We start from the raw sequence: 24,399 nt of genomic DNA on the forward strand, positions 1-24,399 counted from the left end.
AATAGCCTCAGCCACACAGCTGAGCTATTCACACCCTGTGACCTAACAACAAAAAAATGTTGCTCGCGTGCACCGAAATCATGGTGGACGTTCATCTTCCATGACCGCAGAAACTGATTTGGAAAGTTTTGTCTCTAAAGTTTGTAACAATTGAATTTCTAGCTTAAGATGGATACTACAGTTGCGCTTTCTGTCTTCAGTGAAAGCATACAACCGTTAGTTTGTTAGTTAGTACCTATTTTTTGTATACACTGTGCATTACTTTACACAGCTAAATTACTATATGGCAATGTTAGTTATCAATGGTCAGATAATTAACTAAAATAGAGTGGAGCTTTTTTCTCCTTTCGTCTGCTTTTTATGCATTTGTTAGCCATAGTGTTGAAGATTTTAAACAGTTTATTAAATACTTTTGATTTAGGCCCTGTTCAGCAGATATTACTAATTGATACAAAACTTGTATGATTGATGCTAATTATTAGTCATGGTTTTGTGTGGCATTGTAGGGGGGTCGATTAAATAGCTCATTTATGTGATGTCCTGTTGTGTTCAGGTTTGGTTGCGTTTCTCAAAAAAGTTACATCTGTCTCAACTTTAAGTGTTATTTTTCCAGGGCTTTAAATAAACGCCATCAATACTGAAACGTCTGTTGTCCGTGTACAGTTCGTATTCGGAAATGTCACAGGTTAAAGTGTATGTCCTTCTGGACAGGCGAATATGAGGCTGGGAGGGGAAAATCACAGTATACTCACTACAAAAAAATAGACTACACCACTGGTATACAGTATGGTTACCTAGCAACCGAGGCTTGAAGAGACAAATTGGTAGACAGTTGTACACCATTCTTTAAGGACTGCTAGGTGAGTGGTTAGAACACTGAACTTTGGTCTGGTAGTTTGGCGTTCGATTCTCTGGTGAAGTGATTTTGTTTTTTCATTTTGGATTGGATAATTTGCATGCAATTGCGCAAGTCAGAGCCCGCGAACGCGGAATTTTTTTTGCAGGGTGGTAAGGGAAGACTCATGAATATGCCTGCTCTGGTTGGGTTGGTTAGGTTTAGGCAAGAGGAGTGGGATTGGTTATGGTTAGGGTAAGAATGTCAGGGCAATACTATTCCAAAAAGGTGTAATACATGAGTAGTATGGATAACTGTGTGTAAATATATGCTGTAAATGCACAGGGGTGCAAATGGCATACATTGATATTTGTACCAGATGGGGTATTAATAGAACACATTGCTGTGTGCACCGGCGGGGTAAGAATAGCATTCATTTCTAATTTCACCAGGGTACGAATAGCACTTCTAATTGCACCTGGGTACAAATAGCATTACCAATAGTATACCATTTTATGGTAAGGTATGACTGTGTAATTACTTTTTCTCATTGTTTTCTGGTCCTGTCCAGTGAATATATTTTGTTACCTATAAGTTCTTCACTTCATTTTGATAATGTTGATTTTAATTCGTTGCCATGCGACCTGGGTTAAGAAAAGTGTTCTACAAACAAAGATGGTGATGAAGATGATTATTACACAGCACGCAGCGTTTTATTTTGGAGGGCAAGGCCGGAAGTTTTTATGTTTTCATGCTAGTAAACTTGAAAGCGGTATAAGCCTTTCCACTGACTGCCACGTCAAGGTCTGTGAGGAACAGCAGGTTTTTAACTTAACTGTACTTTATAATGTAACAAACCTGACGTCTGGGAGAAACACTGGAAGAGCGAGCCAAATCAAATTTCTCAGCGTGGAACCGCTGACAACTTGGAATCTGCCCGTAAGATAACGTTAACTCTCAATGACAGATTTATTGAATGGTCCGCAGTATTTTTTTCTGTGTTGTAACTTAACTAGCTCACATTTCCTAAAATTAGTACATGCTAACTAGCATTAGGAGCCACCGGATACAGGACCGTACTGTCCCTCAACAGCAGTATTATAACGTTACACATGACAAAAATGTGTATACATGTGGCTAACTGATTAACCTAACAGTAAAAGTTTAAACAAAATTAGCTAGCTAGCTAGGTTAACTCTGTAACGTTACTTAACGTAGTCACTGGCAAAGTCACTAAGTTAGCTACCTAATTTGTGTAGGGAGCAATGTTATGGCGTGTGTTATTAGCTTGACTGCTGCTGCTGGCGCCGCGGTAACGTTAGTTACTTTTCAGCAACGATTTGTCGACCAGCAACTGAGATTGGAAGTTAATGTTATGATACCGTTTTTTTGTTGTTGTATTTACAGTTTACTAGACTAACGTTAAGTTACGTTAGGTTATTTGTCTTGTCAACAGTATTTGCAATTTGTGTGGCACCAGTCAGTCGCAGCTTAAAATATACAGTAATATTAGTATTTGTATGGGTTGGAACTACAAATTTGACAGTAAACGTTAACTGCGTATACACCGTACAGAACCGCGGTGAAGATAGTTTAATATTTGACATTCGTCGGTTTTCGCAGATGTTACCTTCAATAGCTCCGTGTCAATACTTCGATTTCGCCCAGTTTCTGGGTATGTTGTAGAGCTTATTTACACAGACATTTCACACTTATTTTTAACTCAAAATCACCAAAAATATCGACACAGTTTTATAGCGCAAAGAACTGAATATCTGTCCAACGCGCCCATCACAATAGGCGTACTTAGGGGCCGTCGTAAAATTGCAACTCCACTAATTTTAATCTTCATTAACTTTTTTGTTTTACAACATAGACATCTCAAACCAAAGTTTGAGATAGTTGAAACTACCATATTTATTGGTAACTATAGCCTACATCTTTATTTACATTTATTTATTTTTACTAATTCACAAGTGTGAAATGTTTAATGGCTCTCCCTCTCTTTAATGGAAGTGGTTTGAGATTAGGGCTGCAACAACAAATCGATAAAATTGATAAAATTTGATTACTAAAAAAGTTGGCAACAAATTTCATTATCGATTCGTTGTGTCGCGCAACTATTACGCCACTCAGTCGCGGAGATAAAAAAAAATTGAGTTGAGCGCAGATCGGAGCAGCGCGGAGCGAAAGAAAAGAAAAAAGAGCAGAGTGGGGGTAGAGGAAATACAGAGAGAGACCGGAGAGACCCGTAACGTTGTTCTGAAACACACGGCGGAGGCAGAGAAATCAGTACGACCTAATTCATCCAAGGTGTGGGAGCATTTCACACTAAATAAATCAAAAACGTGTTAATTGCAAGATAAGCAAAAGCAACACGGCATGGCACAGGCGCACCACGGTGATGAGTCAGCACCTAAAACGTAAACATGTTGGAGTCCTTGATGAGGAGGAAGGGAGTTCAACAGCAGGGTAAAGTCACTACACTATCCTACTTCTGTTCCGTTCTGAAGTGAGGAACGTAACGTCCCTCCAGTAGCTCTTCTGGTGCTGCTGTTTACTCGTTATCCAGCTGACTAGCATGACAAGCTAGCGTTAGCTCGTTAATAACAGTAGTAAAGCAGGGGTGGTATAGTTTGCAAGACTAAAGACACGGTTTTATTCACCCGCCTTTTTTGGCCCATAATTTTTCAATCTGTTGTCATGTATATATTCTGTGCTTTGTCCCATATCAGTTACTATTGACAAATATATTAGCGTGTGGTGTATAAATGAACTTAACTTGCACTTACTACAATGATGGTAATAATTTAATGAATAAGTCTGTCTGTCTGTCTGTCTGTCTGTCTGTGTGTGTGTGTGTGTCTTGTCTGTATCTGCTATTTGGGTTACTTACCTTTACACAACTATTAACTAAAACAAGTATGTATTGAGTTGATGTAAATTAATGTTTTTTGTTTTTTTTATCCGATTCATCAATTAATCGAAAAAATAATTGACAGATTAATCGATTATTAAAATTATCGTTAGTTGCAGCCCTATTTGAGATGTCTATGTTGTGAAACAAAAAGTTAATGAAGATTAAAATTAGTGGAGTTGCAATTTTATGACGGTCCCTAAGTACGCCTATTGTGACGGGCGCGTTGGACAGACATTCAGTTCTTTGCGCTCTAAACTGTGTCGATATTTTTGGTGATTTTGAGTTAAAAATAAGTGTGAAATGTCTGTCTAAATAAACTCTACAACATACCCAGAAACTAGGGGAAATCGAAGTATTGACACGGAGCTATTGAAGGTAACATTTGCGAAAACAGACGAATGTCAAATATTAAACTATCTTCACTTCTTCTAGGTTAGGGACCGTTGTAAAATTGCAACTCCACTAATTTTAATCTTCATTAACTTTTTTGTTTTACAACATAGACATCTCAAACCACATTAAAGAGAGGGAGAGCCATTAAACATTTCACACTTGTGAATTAGTAAAAATAAATAAATGTAAATAAAGATGTAGGCTATAGTTACCAATAAATATGGTAGTTTCAACCATTTTCTAATTAATGAATATATTGACATCAAACCACCTGTAATACGTCTCAGACATCTTATCACAACTTTCACAGCTGTTAGTTTGTGAAAAAGTCTTTAGCAAATCCCGTAGCATCCTCATCAGTGACCTATAGTCTATAAATGCATATTTAAAGCTTTTCAATTCAATGGCTTGCTCATTTTTGACTATAATCACATCAAACCACCTGTAATATGTCTCTGGCATCCTATCACAAATTTCACAGCTGTTAGTTTGTGAAAAAGTCTTTCGCAAATCCCTTAGCATCCTCATCAGTGACCTATAGTCCATAAAATGCATATTTAGATTATCAATTTAACAAAAATGACTTGAAACAATATGTAAAAAAATATTTACAAAGAAAATTCACAGCACACCAAAGAGGCTAACCTGTTGTGCTTTTGGGACAAGACAACCTTGCCAGAGAGCCTCCTTGTGTACTGAGGCCACGCCCCTTCAGAATATAAAATTCTGTGTTCAGCAATAAACTGAACAGCGCAGACTGCCACGTCCCAGTGCCAGAATCCCCCACAGGGAAACACAGCCACACTCCACAGCTGCCAGCACCCCAACAACTGCGTCCAATCCAGCCACCAGCCAAAGGCAACGCAGCGCCCCGCGCATCGATGCCCCAGTCACCAAAACAAGGAAATGAAACCTCTGCCCCTATTTGGCCCTGCCACCACCGTCACCACACCCCGGCATATTACAAGTGTTTTGATGTCAATATATTAAAAAATGACCAACCTATTAAATTGATAATCTTTTTATATGCATTTTATAGACTGTAGGTCACCGATAAGGATGCTATGGGATTTGCTAAATACTTTTTCACAAACTAACCGCTGTGAAAGTTGTGGGAAGATATCTGAGAAATATCACAGGTGGTTTGATGTCAATACATTAATAAATGAGAAAACCATTGAATTTAAAAGCTTTAAATATGCATTTTAGAGACAATAGGTCACTGATGACGATTCTAAAGGATTTGCTAAAGACTTTTTCACAAACTAACAGCTGTGAAAGTTGTAAGAGGATGCCTGAGACATATTTCAGGTGGTTTGATGTGATTATATTCATAAATGAGAACGCAATTAAATTGAAAAGCTTTAAATATGCATTTCATAGACTATCGGTCCGTTAGGCAGATGCTAGGGGATTTGCTAAAGACTTTTTCATAAACTAACAGCTGTGAAAGTTGTGATAAGATGTCTGAGACATATTACAGGTGGTTTGATGTGATTATATCCATACATGACAAAGCCATTAAATTTAAAAGCTTTAAATATGCATTTTAGAGACGATAGGTCACTAATGAGGATACTACAGGATTTGCTAAATACTTTTTCACAAACTAACAGCTGTGAAATCTGTGAGGGGATGTCTGAGACATATTACAGGTGGTTTGATGTCAATATATTCATTAATCAGAAAGTGGTTGTAACTACCATCGTTATTGGTTACTATAGCCTACATCTTTATTCATCTTTATTTATTTTTACTAATTCACAAGTGTGAAATGTTTAATGGCTCTCCCTCTCTTTAATGGAAGTGGTTTGAGATGTCTATGTTGTAAAACAAAAAAGTTAATGAAGATTAAAATGAGTGGAGTTGCAATTTTACGACGGTCCCTAAGTATGCCTATTGTGACGGGCGCGTTGGACAGACATTCAGTTCTTTGCGCTCTAAACTGTGTCGTTATTTTTGTGGATTTTGAGTTAAAAATGAGTGTAAAACGTCTGTCTAAATAAGCTCTCCAACATACCCAGAAACTGGGGGAAATCAAAGTATTGACACGGAGCTATTGAAGGTAACATCCGCAAAAAACTTCTTTAAAATCTTCACCGCGGTCCGTACGGAGCATGGTGTAACGTTAGTGATTTACATTTTTAAAGTTTTTGTGTCTAAGAGCGTTTTCACTAGGGGTGCACTGATCCGATATTAGAATCGTATATCAGCCTGGAAAAAATAACAGATCTCCAGTTTTGTTTAGTTTTTTTCCTCCGTCGCAGTACGCCTGTTAACTGCGTACCCTTCTCACTCATGGTAGTAACTTTATAACACAACAATTAATAACCCACAACTAACTTTCTTTAAATGGATAAAACACCATAGCATATAGCAATTTGTGACTTAAACAGTTTCTAACACTAATAATTTTACATTTACAAACGTAGCTACACTGCCCAATGGCATGCTGGGTAACATTATAGCTGCTAAACTAGCTAGCCAGGTAGCATAACAGTCTGTTAAGCTGGGAGAGTCTCTGGTCACTACTGCAAATTCAAGAACCGAGAAGAAAGTTAGCTAGAATAGAATGAAGAATAGATGAAGAAAGACCGGCGATACACTAGAACAACGTGTGCTCAAGAGAGCAGAGTCCGTTGTTCCGAAGTTTTTTGTTTCTAAAAAATCGGACATAATTTAGCCACTGTTGTTGCCCGTCGCTCTAACGTTACTCGGCCGTGCTAACGTTACCGTGCTAACGTTAAAGACCTGTCACTTCAAGCATGCAGCAGAGCAACGTTATGAACGCAATCCACCTACGGTCCTTCTACAGACCGTTGAGAAAGACTGGTTGAGAGCAATGATTAAAACACTGGATTTAAGATACCTTGCCTCGCTAAAATACGTCCGCCAAACTACTAACATTATTCAAACAGCAAAGGAGGCTGACAGCGGAGCTACGTTCAGTCGCCCACTACAACCACACTAAAACCTAACTTACCGGTGGCCAAGGTAATGTTTATACAACTAGCTTACAACTATTGTTTTGAAAGGGAAACAATGTTAAAGTTGCATATGTAAGCTATTCATTCAATTTGAGTTTATTTTACTACTTTGCAGTTTGCATAATAAAAATAGTTTAGCTTCTGTAACTGTTTCATGGATTCTCTCCACATGGTGGAAGGAAGGTATAAGGTGGAAAGTATACAGTTTATTATTAATTCAGCAACGGTATCGGATCAGTATCGGGTATCGACAGATACACAAAGCCCTGGCATCGGTATCGGGACTGAAAAAGTCGGATCGGTGCATCCCTAGTTTTCACACCTGTAGTTCATTTGCTTTGGTCCAAATCAGTTGGTGAGTTTGTAAACTTGGAACAATTTGCCCTCGGTTCGGTTTGGTTTGGCTTTACACTTGGGGTCCGTTTCAGAAAGCAGGTTTAGTGAAAACTCTGAGTTTGTTAACCCTGAGATGAGGGGAACTCTGGGTTTTCTTTTTCAGAAAGGGAGGTAGCTTAAGCTTAAGTTACTATGGTAACTGGTCGGGAGCAGGTTTTCTTCAATAAACCTTGAGTTTCTCTCAGTCTCCTCCTCTTTCATTTCCTCATTCATTCATTCATTCATTCATTCATTCATTCATTCAGTCTGTATCAGGCGCAGTTTGTTTTTTGCATGAATGAAAAAAAACCTGTTGGTTTATGTGTGATGGTTCAGAATAATTTTACCCTAGGGTCCTTTGCACCATGACCTCGAGCCAAACACCCTCCCAGAAGCTTTTTTCACCTGCGTCGAACATTGGGAGAGTTAGCGTAGAGTAGCGCTATCAGCCGAATAGCTTAGCGCAGGGGCTAATGGATCCAGTCATGTATCTCGTAAATGACCCCACTAATAATGCCCGAAATGATACCAAACTTCTACACTAGTTCAAATAGGTTATGTACTCATAAAACAATGGATTGTAAAGTTTGTAAGTACACCAGAAGTTTATGTAAATAACACTTGCCTGCTGGCTTCTGCTCTCTGCTGTTGTTGTTGTTGCTGCCGGCATTTTTTCTCATAACATGGCATTTCCTTTTGTCGACAATCCCGTTGATGAAGAAGCTGTATTACTTCACAGGGAGTTAAACGTATGTCGGGAGATGATATTGAGGCCCCGACTATAGGTACATTTTCATTTCCAGATACTAGTCTACCTATTTGAGTGGCATCGTTTTTCTTCCTAGTCTATTGGTTATGTAGCCTACATAACCTTATCCGTCGTCCTATCCAGTGTTTCCTCTATGTTGATTTTGTAGTGGCGGCCCACCATGGCAAACTTTCTGCCACCACGGTATCAGAAATAGAGCTGTCCAAAAAATGTAGTTGCAGTTGCCTTTTAAATGATCCTGCCGACATAATGCCGCTCACATTGCAATTTAACAACAGTTAGAACTATTCAAAGGTTATTGGGCCCGTCCAATTTAACTCCACATACTGTTGTGTTGGTGTAGTTTATTGTCAAAATGTTCGCTTTCTTCTGAGTCGACTATTAAACGAACAGGCCTCCCCCCCCCCCCCTCCCAGTTCGTTGTTTGGACAGACCTGCCCCCACCGCTAAAAAAAAAATCCTAAAGGAAACACTGTGTCACTAACGTCACCCATCATAGACATGCTCTACATCCCAGCAGATTATTTGTGTCGCATTGCATTTTTTTGCAAACGGCAGTTTTCTTTACAACATTGGTGATGCGGAGCATATTAGTAAAGCCACTATTTCAAAGCGCGGTAAGAAGAGTGTGACTCACTCTGAAACGTGTTTTAAAAGTTTTTGTAGTGTTCTCTGGACACAAACCAGTAAGAGCCATTAAAAAGGAGTTCCACAGTATTGCAGGTGAATGATGTAAACCCTTTGAAATAAAAGATTATGAATTATAATTCTGTTAATGATGGTGCTGCAGCCTCAGAATGGGATTAGTAGGCCTAGTACTTTTTCGCCCGCAGGATTGCACCTAAATTAAATAATTATAGGTTCAATACCATTTACTTTACTTTTACTTTAGCAGCAATTTTCTCCCACGCAAATTCTCTCTCTTTTGCAGCAGCTGCTATGTTGCTTTTTTAACAAAATACATGTTGAAACTCGATGTGCACATGAGTATTTCTGCTGAACAATTTGTTTGTGGTTGTTACCATGGTGAATCTTAGTATCATGGGTCCATTCATGCTGACTTTTTATAGTGGTGGTGCACGCACTTATAACTTTTTACTATGCAGCCATACCCGACTCTAATAAAAAGGCAGAGTGCTCTCTCCCCGTGTGGCTGTTCCACTTAGCTGCTCCCTCTAGAGGCCTGGAGAACTTCCGTTGTGTAATCTGGATGCAGTGTTTTTTTTTGTTGCATTTGTTTTCGGGGTTTGTGTGCTTTTCTTTTTGAAAATCACTTTTTCTAACGTTTTTGTCTCTTTTGGCGCTTTTTTCAATGTTTTTGGCACTTTTTTGATTTTTAATGCTTCTTTTTACTACCACTAACACAAACTCATTACTAGATTTACACTTATTTTTGGAATTCATGGTCAACAAACCTCATTTAGAGGAAATTATACTTAATTCTTGAGTTAAAAAGCTGAAATTCTGAAGGATAATAATAATAATCACAGAATGGCATATGTCAACGTTCAGTCAAGAAAAAATTCTACAGTATTTCTTTTCAAATGCTAAATAATTGAACAAAATTCAATGAAAGTATAGATTTTTGTTGTACTTGTGATGCGCGTTGTATGGAATGATCCATGTTATTTTTGGGTAATCAAAATTAGATAGTTAAAAAGATATAGACATTTAGAAAACGGGTATTATTTTTCTAATTGTTCAGAACAATTTGTTTGCTAACTTTTGCTAAGTCCTAAGGGGTATGGCTGTTGATGGTTATTGTTGATTTCGTTTAGATGTGCCAAATTGTAATTATATAAGTGATTATTGGTTGGACTGTTGAGCTAAAGCTATGCTAGCGGCAGCTGTCACTTGTTGCGATAGTGGGAATAAATGTTCTATTTTAATTTTTTTGTTCATTTAAGCAAAAAATACAATGTTTTATTATATATAAATGATAATTGAGAGGTAGGGTTTACTTCGTAGGCTATGAACCTGCGTATCTGGGTCACACAACAGTAGGGTTGGGTACGAACCCGGTACTTTTACCGGTACCGACCGAATCACGTCTGTACTACCGAGTATTGGTTCACGTAAAGTCAAACAGTGACAAATTTCGGTACCTGAGAGTAAGCGCAAGCTTATCTGTCCTCTCTGCATGTTGACAGAGAGCAGAGGTCCGACATACGCGCGTGCAGAGGTGCGGACGGAGAAAACTACGTTGGCTCTGCAGTTTTGTTGAAGTCACAGTGAGTCACGGTGATGCCGATAAAGCGGTTTCAAGTGTGGTTACAGTTTTTAAAGACTTCACGGAGACACCTTTCACCGTGATATGATAATAATGGCGAGCCGAAAGTGGTCGCGGTGCTGTTGACATTACACTTCCTCTGACAAGAGCAGGCACAACGGCGGTTTCTTAGCCCTGGGGACTGACTGACAGGCTGAGTTTGCAAGGCAAGGCAACTTTACTTCTACAGCACCTTTCAGCAACAAGGCGATTCAAAATGCTTTACATGAAACATTAAAGAGCGATTACAAATGGTCATGATGAAAATAAAACACATAGAATAATATACAAATACAAGAATAAAAGTAGAATAATTATTCAATTTAATAGGTTGTAGGGACGGGTTTGGGAGGAGAGAGGGAGGGGTTTTATTTTTGTTTGCGTTTAATTTCTGTCAGTGTAAAATCCATCCATCCATCCATCTTCGTCCGCTTATCCGGTGTCGGGTCGCGGGGGGAGCAGCTCCAGCAGGGAACCCCAAACTTCCCTTTCCCGAGCAACATTAACCAGCTCCGACTGGGGATCGGCGTTCCCAGGCCAGGTTGGAGATATAATCCCTCCACCTAGTCCTGGGTCTTCCCCGAGGCCTCCTCCCAGCTGGACGTGCCTGGAACACCTCCCTAGGGAGGCGCCCAGGGGGCATCCTTACCAGATGCCCGAACCACCTCAACTGGCTCCTTTCGACGCAAAGGAGCACCGGCTCTACTCCGAGCTCCTCACGGATGACTGAGCTTCTCACCCTATCTCTAAGGGAGACGCCAGCCACCCTCCTGAGGAAACCCATTTCGGCCGCTTGTACCCTGGATCTCGTTCTTTCGGTCATGACCCAGCCTTCATGACCATAGGTGAGGGTAGGAACGAAAACTGACCGGTAGATCGAGAGCTTTGCCTTCTGGCTCAGCTCTCTTTTCGTCACAACGGTGCGATAGGTTGAATGTAATACCGCACCCGCTGCGCCCGATTCTCCGACCAATCTCCCGCTCCATTGTCCCCTCACTGCAAAACAAAACCCCAAGGTACTTGAACTCCTTCACTTGGGGTAAGGACTCATTCCCTACCTGGAGAAGGCATTCCATCGGTTTCCTGCTGAGAACCATGGTCTCCGATTTAGAGGTGCTGATCCTCATCCCAACCGCTTCACATTCGGCTGCGAACCGACCCAGTGAGTGCTGAAGGTCACAGGCCGATGATGCCATCAGGACCACATCATCTGCAAAGAGCAGCGATGAGATCCCCAGCCCACCGAACTGCAACCCCTCCCCACCCCGACTACGCCTCGATATCCTGTCCATAAATATTACAAACAGGATTGGTGACAAAGCGCAGCCCTGGCGGAGGCCAACCCTCACCTGAAACGAGTCCGACTTACTGCCGAGAACCCGGACACAGCTCTCGCTTTGGTCGTACAGAGCCCTGAGTAGAGACCCCTCACCCCATACTCCCGCAGCACCTCCCACAGTATCTCCCGGGGACCCGGTCATACGCCTTCTCCAAATCCACAAAACACATGTAGACCGGTTGGGCATACTCCCAGGCTCCCTCCAGGATCCTTGCGAGTGAAGAGCTGGTCCGTTGTTCCACGACCAGGACGGAATCCGCATTGCTCCTCCTCAACCCGAGGTTCGACTATCGGCCGAACCCTCCTTTCCAGCACCTTGGAGTAGACTTTACCAGGGAGGCTGAGAAGTGTGATACCCCTGTAATTGGCACACACCCTCTGGTCCCCCTTTTTAAAAAGGGGAACCACCACCCCAGTCTGCCACTCCTTTGGCACTGTTCCAGACTTCCACGCAATGTTGAAGAGTCGTGTCAACCAGGACAGCCCCTCCACACCCAGAGCCTTGAGCATTTCTGGACAGATCTCATCAATCCCCGGGGCTTTGCCACTGTGGAGTTGTTTGACTACATCAGTGACTTCCGCTTGGGAAATCGACGACAATCCCCCGTCATCCTCTAGCTCTGCCTCTAACATAGAGAGCGTATTAGTCGGATTCAGGAGTTCCTCAAAGTGCTCCTTCCACCGCCCTATTACCTCCTCAGTTGAGGTCAACAGTGTCCCATCCTTACTGTACACAGCTTGGATGGTTCCCCGCTTCCCCCTCCTGAGGTGGAGAACAGTTTTCCAGCAGCACTTTGGTGCCGACCGAAAGTCCTTCTCCATGTCTTCTCCAAACTTCTCCCACACCCGCTGCTTTGCCTCTTTCACGGCAGAGGCTGCAGCCGTTCGGGCCCTTCGGTACCCTGCAACTGCCTCCGGAGTCCTCCGAAATAACATATCCCGGAAGGACTCCTTCTTCAGTCGGACGGCTTCCCTGACCACCGGTGTCCACCACGGTGTTCGTGGGTTACCGCCCCTTGAGGCACCTAAGACCCTAAGACCACAGCTCCTCGCTGCAGCTTCAGCAATGGAAACTTTGAACATTGTCCACTCGGGTTCAATGCCCCCAGCCTCCACAGGGATGCACGAAAAGCTCCGCCGGAGGTGTGAGTTGAAAGTCTGTCGGACAGGGGCCTCCTCCAGACGTTCCCAATTTACCCGCACTACACGTTTGGGCTTACCAGGTCTGTCCAGAGTCTTCCCCCACCCCCTGACCCAACTCACCACCAGATGGTGATCGGTTGACAGCTCTGCCCCTCTCTTCACCCGAGTGTCCAAAACATACGGCCTCAGATCAGATGAAACGATTACAAAATCAATCATTGACCTTCGGCCTAGGGTGCTCTGGTACCAGGTACACTTATGAGCATCCCTATGTTCGAACATGGTGTTCGTTATAGACATTCCATGACTAGCACGGAAGTCCAACAACAAACAACCACTCTGGTTTAGATCAGGGAGGCCGTTCCTCCCAATCACGCCTCTCCAGTTGTCTCCATCATTGCCCACGTGTGCGTTGAAGTCCCCCAGCAGTACAATGGAGTCCCCCACTGGCGCCCCATGCAGGACTCCACTCAAGATCTCCAAGAAGGCCGAATATTCCGAACTCCTGTTTGGTGCATATGCACAAACAACAGTCAGAGTTTTCCCCCCCCTCAACCCGCAGGCGAGGGGAGGCGACCCTCTTGTCCACGGGGTAAACTCCAACGTGGCGCCAGCCGGGGCTTGTTAGTATCCCCACACCGCCCGGCGCCTCACACCCTGGGCAACTCCGGAGAAGAAAAGAGTCCAAGCCCTATCCAGGAGTACGGTTCCAGAACCGAGACTGTGCGTAGAGGTAAGGCCCACCAGATCTAACGGTAGCGCTCCACCTCCCGCACTAGTTCGGCTCCTTCCCCACAGAGAGGTGACGTTCCACGTCCCCAGAGCCAGCGTCTGCCGCCCGGGTCTGGTCCGTCGAGGCCCCTGACCTTCACTGCCACCCATGCGGCAGCGCACCCGACCCCAGCAGTTCCTCCCACAGGTGGTGGGCCCATGGGCTGGAGAGATGGGAGCCACGTAGCTTGTTCGGGCTGTGCCCGGCCGGGCTCCGTGGCAAACCCGGCCACCAGGCGCTCGCCGACGAGCCCACCGTCTGGGTCTGGCTCCAGACGGGGGCTCCGGGCTTCCTCCGGGCAGGGACACTCCATCTCTACCTCAATCACTCATAGGGTTTTTGAACCATTCTTTGTCTGGCCCCTCACCTGAGACCACTTTGCCTTGGGAGACCCTACCAGGAGCACAAAGCTCCAGACACAGCCCTCAGGTTCACAGAGACACACAAACCTCTCCACCACGATAAGGTGATGGTTCACGGAGAAGTCAGTGTAAAATATTCTAAATAAATAATTTATACTGTTTATTGATCCCCAGTGGGGAAATTACAATTTACACTGTTTGTAAGAAATCACTACACACAGACATGCTCAGGACCTATTCATGCACAAATGGAGAGATGTCAGAGTGAGTGGGCTGCCAGTGCTGGACCAGCACCCTGAGCGGTTGGAGGGGTTCGGTGCATTGCTCAAGAGCACCTGGCAGTGCCCAGTAGGTGAGCTACCAATCCACACTCTATACTTTGGTCCATACTGGGACTTGAACTAGCGACCCTCCGGTTCCCAACCCAGCGTGAGGGAAAAGAGATCACAAAGATGATGTAAAGTGAACAGTAAACACCAAGCTTCTAAAGACATGGACTTCATCTGTTAATACTGTCAGTAAAGTGAAGGGTGTTACAAAATGCAGACTGCAGTGTGAGTGTCTCACACAAACAGCAGACATTTTTTGTTTACTTTTAAATCGCACAGTGACATTGGCCCTCATTTATCAAAAGTGCGTACACCAACTTTCCAGCGTACACCCAAAACCACGGTGACTTTGAGATTTATTAATATGGACGTTGGCATACGGCACGCTCAAATCCTACGCCAGCTCAGGAGGTGGTGTACATGTACGCACGTTTTGAGTTCGTGCGGAAATGCGCAGAAAAACAATTCCTAACACCACAAAACGCACTGACAAACTAAAAGAAGACCTCTATGCGCCGGTATGCAACAGTGTTTTAGCCTGGGGGGGTTCTGTACAACATCTCTCAGGAAAACACGGTGCCATAAATGTAGCGATGGAGCCAGATGACCCGATGCCCGGAGAGCAGTGTCCAGAACAGCCCCAACTGTGGGCTATACGAAGGAGACAGGATATTATTCCTCGCTTTTAAAAAGGTAGCCTATAGTGTTATGTTTGGCAATGATATTCAATACAGGAAACATGACGATGCACAACATTTTTATTTATTCTACAGGTTTTTGTTTCTCTTTCAAGTGAATGATTTATTTCATTCATTTAAGTTATTTTGGCTTGTTTTCCCAGCCCCTCTGCTGTCAGGAGACAGGGTCCAGCACGGGGGGGCGGAGGACAAGCGCTCTCCCTCAGCTGTTGCCTCGTTCCGACTCATGAAAAAAAACACCAGTAAAATAAAAGACACTGTCTAAACTCCGCTACCGTGTGTTTATTTAAATACAAGTACACCTACATATGTAGGCCTAAGAGATTGCAATAGAAGCCTGTATATTACTATTAGGACTATAGAAAAATGTGTTGATGTATAAATTTAATAGGTTAAACTTCAGCTGGAGTCCGATTTACCACGGCAACACTGTTGACCGCATCAGTGATCTCCTTCCATTCCGCATTCTTTCTACAGCCTTTAATACCAGTCTCCAGGCTGCCAAATAGTACACACTTTAATGCAAATGAACCGGAGATATCAGGGTTTCAATCTCCACCTCTGTAAAGTGCCGCTTCTCAGCCGGATTACGTCTCGCCATGTTGTGAATTGTAGGGGCGAGGCCTCAAAACCGAGAATATATTGGGGCGTGTTATTCTAATGACGATCGTTTTCAGCCGCGGCATTTATCAAGGGCAAGTATTGCATACACCTGGATTTCAAAGGTACGCACAGCTTCATAAATCAGGCGGTGAGAGGAGTGTAAGCATAATCTTACGCCAACATATACGCCCGTTTCTACGCAAGAATGATAAATGAGGGCCATTGTGATTGCAATTAGATTAATCGTGCAGCCCTAGACAAAATACACACTGCGATAAACTGGTAAGAGCATATTACGTGTAACTATGTATCCAGCTTATTTATATAGCTCATGTTGTTTTTGAAAAGAAAAAAACTGATATATATCCTATATAATAAATACAAAATACAACCATTTAAAGTTGTATTTTACATACCACACAAAATAAAACTCCTCCCTACCTCCAAAACCTGTCCCTACAGCCTATTAAATGATTAATTTCTTACACTGTAACTTTTATTCTTTGTATCTTATTCTATTTTGGGGTGGCAGCAGTCCGTTCATAGGGAGTTATGTTGGGAACCGGAGGACCACTGGTTCAAGGCCCAGTACGGACCAAAGTATGGAGTGTGGACTGGTAGCTGGAGAGGTGCCCTTGAACAGGGCACCAAACCCCCAACTGCTCGGGGCGCACATCCATGGGCTCCATCCATTAGTGCATGTATAGGTCCTGAGCAGGTGTGTGAATTTTAGGCCTGTGTATAATGTGTGGAAAAACCTTTACCTAAAGAGTGAAAATGTGACTCTTTCATGACTGTTTTTGTTTGCCCTTTATTGTTATGTAAAGCATTTTGAATTGCCTTGTTGCTGAAATGTGCTATAGAAATATAAAGTTGCCTTACACATTATATTGCAGCTAGTGTTTTGGAAAGTGTAACCACACTCGTGGCCGCTTTTTTTGGCATTGCCATGACTCACTGACTTGCACTGCAGCTCTGTGTCGGAGCTGAGCTCTTCTCACTGTCAAACATGTAGAGGAGAGGACAGAGAAGCTTGCGCTTACATGCTCTCGGGTACCAAAATTTCAACAACAGCACAGATTGATTAAACGTGAATTGGTCCTCTGTAGTACCGATGTAATTTGGTCGGTACCCTAAAATGTACAGAATTCAGTACTCAACCCTAGTTGTCAGCAAACATGATGATGGTGTTGGAGTCAAAGTGACTAGTACAGTGGCTGGCACAGTTGTGTATGTACAGGAAGTACATGTACATGCCGGTTTATTGAAAAGGGAAAATGATGGGATTATTGTTTATTCACTTTCCAGTATGTATTTCACAAACTAGTTAGCAACTTACCATGGAGACCCCAATTGACTTCACAGTCGTGTACTCAGCTGTGATGCAATCTTCTACACGTGCTGCAGACAGTGCTGAGAGTATTGTAGACAGTATTCTTCCTTTTACTCTTTGGTGAAATTTTTGTGAATAAGACAATTTTGGTGCGTTGATTATTCTTACAATTATATTATTATTATTATTATAATTATAAATAATATTATATATATATATATATATATATATATATATATATATATATATATATATATATATATATATATATATATATATAATTTTTTTTTTTTTTTCTTTCTTACAAATGCAAACCTCCTCATTACCATGTGACATTCATTAGGCTGAAACTAACAATTTCTAACAAGTTTGTTTAGTTAAGAGAGATTAATAAATCTGACTTGGAATACGAAAATGTCCTGGTAGAGCGGTCCAATGTCTGATGTTCCAGGTAATGATGCTCAGCTGTCTACAACTTTACTTGAAAGTTGACTCATTGCGGTATGTTTCTGTCTCAGCCAGGTTCCTGTGAGCACAGCAAAGACACATTGAGCAGTCGTGGAGATATCATGAGGCAGCTCAAAGGCAAACCCAAAAAAGAAACGTCCAAGGACAAGAAGGAACGTAAGCAGGCCATGCAGGAAGCCCGACAGCAGGTGGCCACTATAGTACTGCCTACACTAGCTGTAGTGGTGCTGCTCATCGTTGTCTTTGTCTATGTGGCCACCAGGCCTGGTGCTATAGAGTAGACATTGAAGTTCTGCTAAGAAGACATGAACTCCTAAACTAACGGGCTTTGAAAACTGACAATGGCTATACCCAAAGGATTACCCCCATCATGTGACAACCTGTCTGAAAGCCGTCCCCAAAGTGTGTTTATTTTCTCTAAGAAGAATTCAAGCTGCAGAAAGAAGAAATCAAACTGAGCAGAGAAACAATTGCTCCTTAGTGCCTTCAGATAACATCATCATCAACATCCATTTAATTCTGTTCATTTTAGAGCAGCGCATGCATTAATGTTGTCTTACAAAATTATGCAATATCTTGCATAGCAAAGGACTCATGCACAGCTTGCCAAGTTTGACCAGAGGTGTTAAAAAAATGTCTAAACTTTTGACTCGGTGCTATTTTTAATATTTCAAGTCAATGCAACATGAGCCTGGTCTCTGACATGTACCACTCTTTGGACAGCACCCACGCCTATCTGTATGAATAGTATGTATGAAATGTTTTAGGGACAGGAGGATTCAGTCTGCTCCTGCATTGTTGAACATCTAAATGCAGCTCTAGAGTATCTTATTGAATGTAATTGTAAAATATGTTCTCTTAAGTCCAGTATGTTCAAACACACACAAATTTCTTCATCTTTAATGTGAATGTTACCCAATTTGTTTATATTAAGTTATTGACAACTATACCTTTTGAGTTACTCATGACATCTGTGCGGATGTAAAAAGGTGCCTTAACAGATTTGCAGCTATTATTTCAGTTAAATAAAAAAATAAAAATGTAATAATTTTGAGTTTGGTTAGTGTTTTAGAATTCTTGATAGATAAGCATTGAAGCCAGACCATACTCCAGCGTTGACACAGCACTGCTGAGATCTTGCGACACAAGACTAGGTAGTATTTAAATGTATTCACTGAGCTTTACTCTGGTTCTGATTACTTATATTTTTATTTGTAAGTACGTCCTGGTAAAATATGGTGTCTATCTGTTGCTTTAACTTATTCAGTCACATTTATGTGGGATTCAGTTGGTCCAGTGGAGGTGGGGTGTCAGAAGTGTTCGAATCTTAACACAGGGACTTTAAAAATGTCGTATTAACAGACAGGGTGGGATGACACAGGTAGTGCTTAGATACTACTAAGTATTGTACTGTGTACTTTTATTGTACTTCTGTTAAGTACAGCTATAAGCCTATTGGTTTACACTGAAGATGTACATTTTTTTAAAACAACAAAAGTATAGTTTAATTCTACTCCATTTTTTTCTGAAACAGCTGCCCACTGTAGAGTTTAACAAATGTTAACTTACTCAAACATTATAGTAATTGGGGCAGCAGGACAGTGTATGTGGGATTGAGTCAAAAATAAATTGTTGTTTCATGGCAATGAAGTTCAGTGGCTCATAAATGTGTTTTTGATATACACAACAAATTTTGTAATTAGGGGTGTAAGCATTAACGCGTTAATCGTTATGCGATTAAGGGCCGAGCATAACGCGTAAATTCTTTTTAATCTCATTAATCGCATGCCGCCATTTATTAATTTATTCGTGCCTAAAAGGCTACTATTTTGACCCTTTGCCGCACTTTGCCATACTTCCTCGTAACACACCCTGCTGCTGCAGGCTGCAGGGATGATGGAGAAAGACAGCAACAACACAATTCTGAATGGCGCCTTTTATTTTCCAAAACTTCCAGACGGGTCGACAGGGTTGGGTACCGAAATCCGGTGCTTATACGGCACCGGTGCCTTAACGACCGGTATCTACCGGACCGAATAGCAACATGGATTTTGGTGCCTCATTCCGGTTCCTACTGAGTACCAGGGACCAGTACCGTTTTAAAAGTACCGCTTTAGCACCGGTATCGAAAAAAAAAACAATACCCAACGCTAATATTGACTCTAGATTCAAATGTGTGACTACTTCACACATTTTTCTTTTGTTTACAGTAAATAAATAAATAATAAACAAATACAAACCTTAAAATCAAGTTCATAAAGTCACTTTTTTTGCATTCATTTGATTCCCAATCAAGATACACTGGTAAGAATTGCTTTTCATTGTTAATATGTACTTAAAAACAGTTCTGAAATGCAAAATAATAGAATTTTAATCATGTGATAAAACATGCGCTTAATCGCGATTAACTATAGAAATTCAGCGATTAATCGCGATAAAAATCGTTTGACAGCCCCTTGACCCTTTGCTAAGCCCCGCCCTCCTTAGTTACTGTTGCAACGCCTGACAAGCTTTCGTGCCTGGCACGTCTATTACAGTATGTATGCACCGGTGTCAGACATTCCCAAGGAGATAATTTGTATTTTTTGGCCAACAGGTGAAATATCTGAGAGAGCAAGACAAAAGGGACTGCAGTATGCATTCAAGGGATATATGCATGACATAATATGCAACCCATTAGCGAATAATGTCATCAAAATTGAATGTGTTTGTAGCTTGAAGCTAGCGCGACCGCTGATTAGCTTACAACGCTAGTATTCGGGGCACAGGGAAAGTAAAAACAAATCGCTATTTATACCACTAAAAAGGCTCAAATATCACCACACGTCAACGGTAGTATAATGAGGGTCCCTAGATGTTAACCGAAGCATTTAGGACATTGTAAGTGTACACTATACAGACAGTTTATTAAAAAGATAGATTAGAAAGACCATAGCTCCCAAGACGGCGGCCACCTGTATACGAGAACGCGACTGTCTTTATAATCTCTCTTTATTCAATCTATTTCTCAATGCTTCTGTTAACATTTAGGGACCCTCATTATGCTACCGTTGAAGTGTGGTGATATGTTGAGCCTTTTTAGTGGTATAAATAGCGATTCCCTGTGCCCCGAATACTAGCTAGCGTTATAAGCTAATCAGCGGTCCGCACTAGCTTGTTTCAAGCTACGAACACATTCGATTAGCATGAAAACATGTACCAGAGAGCGATCGAGTGGGTACACATCTGTTATTATCCCCTAGGTTCGTTTTGCGCCGGAATTGTCCTTTATTTTACGTTCAAATATATGCATTATGAACAAAGAACCGTAATTATTTCCAAGCAATGCTGTGCTGAGTTAGCTAGCTAGCTAACATTAGCGTGTTCTAGCCTTAGAGCAAACGTAGCTAGCTAGGTGTTTTTGTTAATCTTGTCGACATTTAGTTGAATGAATGGGGCCTCCCACACTGCTTGATACACGCCCGGCATTTCTCCCCTTGGGTTTCGGGAAGGGAACAAATTCCACCACCCTGTCCAAACTTTTAGGATACCGGGTATCGGTTTTGCACAACACTTCGGCGTGTTTCCCTCACTCGAAAGCTTGACAGACCTCCTGCGCCTAGTTACGGTTGCTAAGACACGATTGGCCTGTGGCGGTTTTCGGGCGTGGCTTAGCGAAGGGTCAATTATAATAGATCAATTTCTTCTGTGTGTGTGTGTGTGTGTGTGTGTGTGTGTGTGTGTGTGTGTGTCAATCATGCCGATGAGTGATGCAGTGTCGTCTGAGGGCCCGAAGACCACGGGCATCCAATAAAGGTCTCCGGCCTTGTCCCTTACGCACAGAGATTTCTCCAGTTTCTCTGAATCTTTTGATGATGTTATGCACTGTAGATGATGAGATTTGCAAAGCCTTTGCAATTTGACGTTGAGGAACATTGGCCCTCATTTATGAAACGTGCATACGACGTAAAACAGGCGTACGACGGGTGTACGCCGATTCCTACGCAAAGCTCGGCATTTATTAATTTGAACGTGAGCGTAGGCTGCGATCAAATCTCACGTCTGGTCTGAACTCGTGTACGCAAGTTTCTGAGTCAGTCTTGCGGTGCAGCATATAATCAGTTTAACAGGAGAAGGAGAAGTCATCAGTTGATCACTTATCAGCAATGGCAGATCTGGCTCTTTTAGAAGACCTCTATGAGCCGGTACAATAGTGCAGTACGCACACGTGCCACGGTGGAGCGCTCCATCGGATTGTTTAAGGGCAGATGGCTCGCATCAGTGGGGGGACCCAGTCACATGACCTTTTACGTCATCACACTCTTTTTCCAACTGAATGTCGCCATCTTGAGTACCTACCGGCCGGGCGGGGCCGTGGGCGGAGCGAGTACCAACCGTAACAACTGACAAGCTTGCTACAATTTACAGCTTCATACGGATACAGTGTACCTAAATGGCTACGAAAGGCAACATTTCGCACCTCGACTGCCATGAAAAGAAACGTTACTTTCAAAAAATATCCTCGTTAGGATGTGATCCCTACTCGATACTTGATACGTTCTTCCAGCCTCTGTCCGCTGCTACCGAACTACCAATCCTGGCATTCAATGACATATATATTTACCTTATACATAATCCGTCGCCATACACTGGTGAAAGCCTCAAAGCGTACAAGAGTACCGAGGCATATCGGTACTTTGTTGCGGGCTGGGTCCTTGACTCAAAGATATTCAATTCAATTTTATTTTCAATTCAATTTTATTTATAGTATCAAATCATAACAAGAGTTATCTCGAGACACTTTACAGATAGAGTAGGTCTAGACCACACTCTATAATTTACAAAGCCCCAACAATTCCAACAATTACAGTAATTCCCTCAAGAGCAAGCAGTGCGACAGTGGCGAGGAAAAACTCCCTCTTGGGAAGAAACCTCGGACAGACCCAGGCTCTTGGTAGGCGGTGTCTGACGGGCCGGTTGGGGGTGTGATATGGCACCTTCACAACAAGAAGATGTTTCTCGTGAAAGGAAAGGTAAGTGTTCTTTTAACCGAACTTTGTAAACAGCTGTTAGCAGCTAGCAAAACAACTCAAGGCTATCTAGACTAACTTCTAGCTGTTTTCTAGTGTATGTCAGCACAAGGGGTAGCTAAATCATCTTGTCATGGTTTCAAAACAAACTACAAGAACGAATGAAAAGCGTTGTGTTTTCATGTTTTGGGGAGGAAATAACAGGCATGGTCTTTTTTAAGAGCTCTCTCATAATTCAATTCAGGGTTGCTTTAACAAGTGTTTTTACTGTAACAATTAGACAGCATTAAGTGAAACAGTAACATGTAACATGAAATACACATACTCACTCTCTCTCTCTCCACTCCCTTAGTACACTATAAAAAAAACTGTTTTGTGTGTAACATGGCACTGTGTTGTAAATGCATTGATTGACAACTGAGTTGATTTTACTAGACTTTTTACTAGATTTTACTAGTCTGCTGTCTTCTCTTAAGGTGAACCACTCTCAGGCCGTCAACATGACCCCCACACAACCATGGATCGTGGTCCATGATGATGGGACAATTTTAATGGCCCACTGCACCTGCAAAGCAGGATTGGGTGAAGCATGCTCGCACTCAGCTGCTCTCATGTATGCTGTCTTAGCAGCGGTAAATCTTAAAGATGGACTGTCCAGTACAGAGATGCCCTGTGCCTGGGTTCTTCCGAGCAAAACTGGCAAGGTACAGTACGAGGAAATCTGCAACATCTCATTCATGAAGAAGAAGACTGTAACATACTCCCCACTACCCAGCATTCCTGTCCCTACAGAAGAGGAGTATATGGACTTCTACCAAAAGCTGTATGAATGTGATGTTCAGGAAGAAAGTACTAAGGGGACTGCTATCTTGTCTGTGATCGAGGGCCACTCTCACAGATACAAACCAAAGACCCTTCAACTGAATTTGCCAGGACCACTTTCTAAATTATATTCAAAGGCAAAGTTGCATGCTGATTTGTCGTCCTTACTAGTAGAGAGTGAAAGCATCTTTGACAATCTTCAGATAACAGAGCAACAGGTATGTACTGACAAATTGCAAGTCTTTAGTTTTAATGTTTACATTAATAGCTTTATTTTGTTGAAATAGAATTACATTTTTCAACTTTCAGTCCTTCAGTAGAAGAGGCAACCAGAGCACAGTCTGCCAGTAAGGTTTGGTTTGAGCAAAGAGCAGGCAGAGTAACAGCGTCAGTCTTCCACGAAGCAGGCAGGTCAGGCAGAGCTGCATCCTTGATTAAGAGGATTTGCTATCCCCGGTCCTGTCAGGTGTCTACAGGGGCAATGAGGTAACGATAGAAATGTACAAAGAGAGACTATCAAATCAAAGTATGCTGCCCAGGGCTGGTTTGCATTCTATTTGTCATAGCCATCTTTCAGAGGAACAATGATGTCCTTACAATCCCACTTAAAGGACTTAAATGATACAAGCTGAGAATATGATCCCAATCCTAAATATACAACGTTTCCATGTTTCTCAAAAGAGACTGCCATTACATGTACATAATGGTGTGTGCACTCCATAGAGAATAATGAATACATTATTCTGGATTTGCAGTGCATACTATATTGCTAATGTCCATCTTCGTCCGCTTATCCGGTGTCGGGTCGCGGGGGGAGCAGCTCCAGCATTGCTAATGTATTAAAGTATAAATTATTCTTTATTTTTCTAGATGGGGACATGTGAGTGAGCTAACAGCAAGGACACAGTACATCACAGCATTGCAAGATCATCACATTGATTTTCAAGTGCAGACAACAGGCCTAATCATCAAC

The 24,399-nt window shown here is 42.2% G+C and overlaps 1 protein-coding gene across 4 annotated transcripts; it reads left to right on the forward strand.

The window, feature by feature from the left end:
• The first annotated feature begins 1,524 nt into the window (after nt 1-1,524).
• smco4 (single-pass membrane protein with coiled-coil domains 4) lies at nt 1,525-19,245 on the forward strand. Of its 4 annotated transcripts, none has more exons than XR_003692220.1 (2): nt 1,525-1,774; nt 16,327-16,455. XR_003692220.1 is itself a non-coding variant. In XM_028573779.1 (2 exons), exon 2 carries the CDS (start codon nt 17,697-17,699, stop codon nt 17,874-17,876), a length of 180 nt encoding a protein of 59 aa, XP_028429580.1. In that variant the 5' UTR covers nt 1,525-1,774; nt 17,646-17,696; the 3' UTR covers nt 17,877-19,245. The 4 variants fall into 4 exon arrangements, 3 of the variants coding, with proteins under 3 accessions (XP_028429580.1, XP_028429579.1, XP_028429581.1); XM_028573779.1 differs by lacking the exon at nt 16,327-16,455 and adding an exon at nt 17,646-19,245; XM_028573778.1 differs by lacking the exon at nt 16,327-16,455 and adding an exon at nt 17,650-19,245.
• The last annotated feature ends 5,154 nt before the right edge of the window (nt 19,246-24,399 follow it).

The sequence above is a fragment of the Perca flavescens genome, chromosome 3, assembly GCF_004354835.1.
Source record: "Perca flavescens isolate YP-PL-M2 chromosome 3, PFLA_1.0, whole genome shotgun sequence".
In the NCBI taxonomy this organism is placed as follows: Eukaryota; Metazoa; Chordata; class Actinopteri; order Perciformes; family Percidae; genus Perca; species Perca flavescens.

Bases quoted from the DNA above. Each gene is read 5' to 3' on its own strand.
- smco4 (XM_028573779.1), top strand. From the start codon at position 17,697: ATGAGGCAGCTCAAAGGCAAACCCAAAAAAGAAACGTCCAAGGACAAG.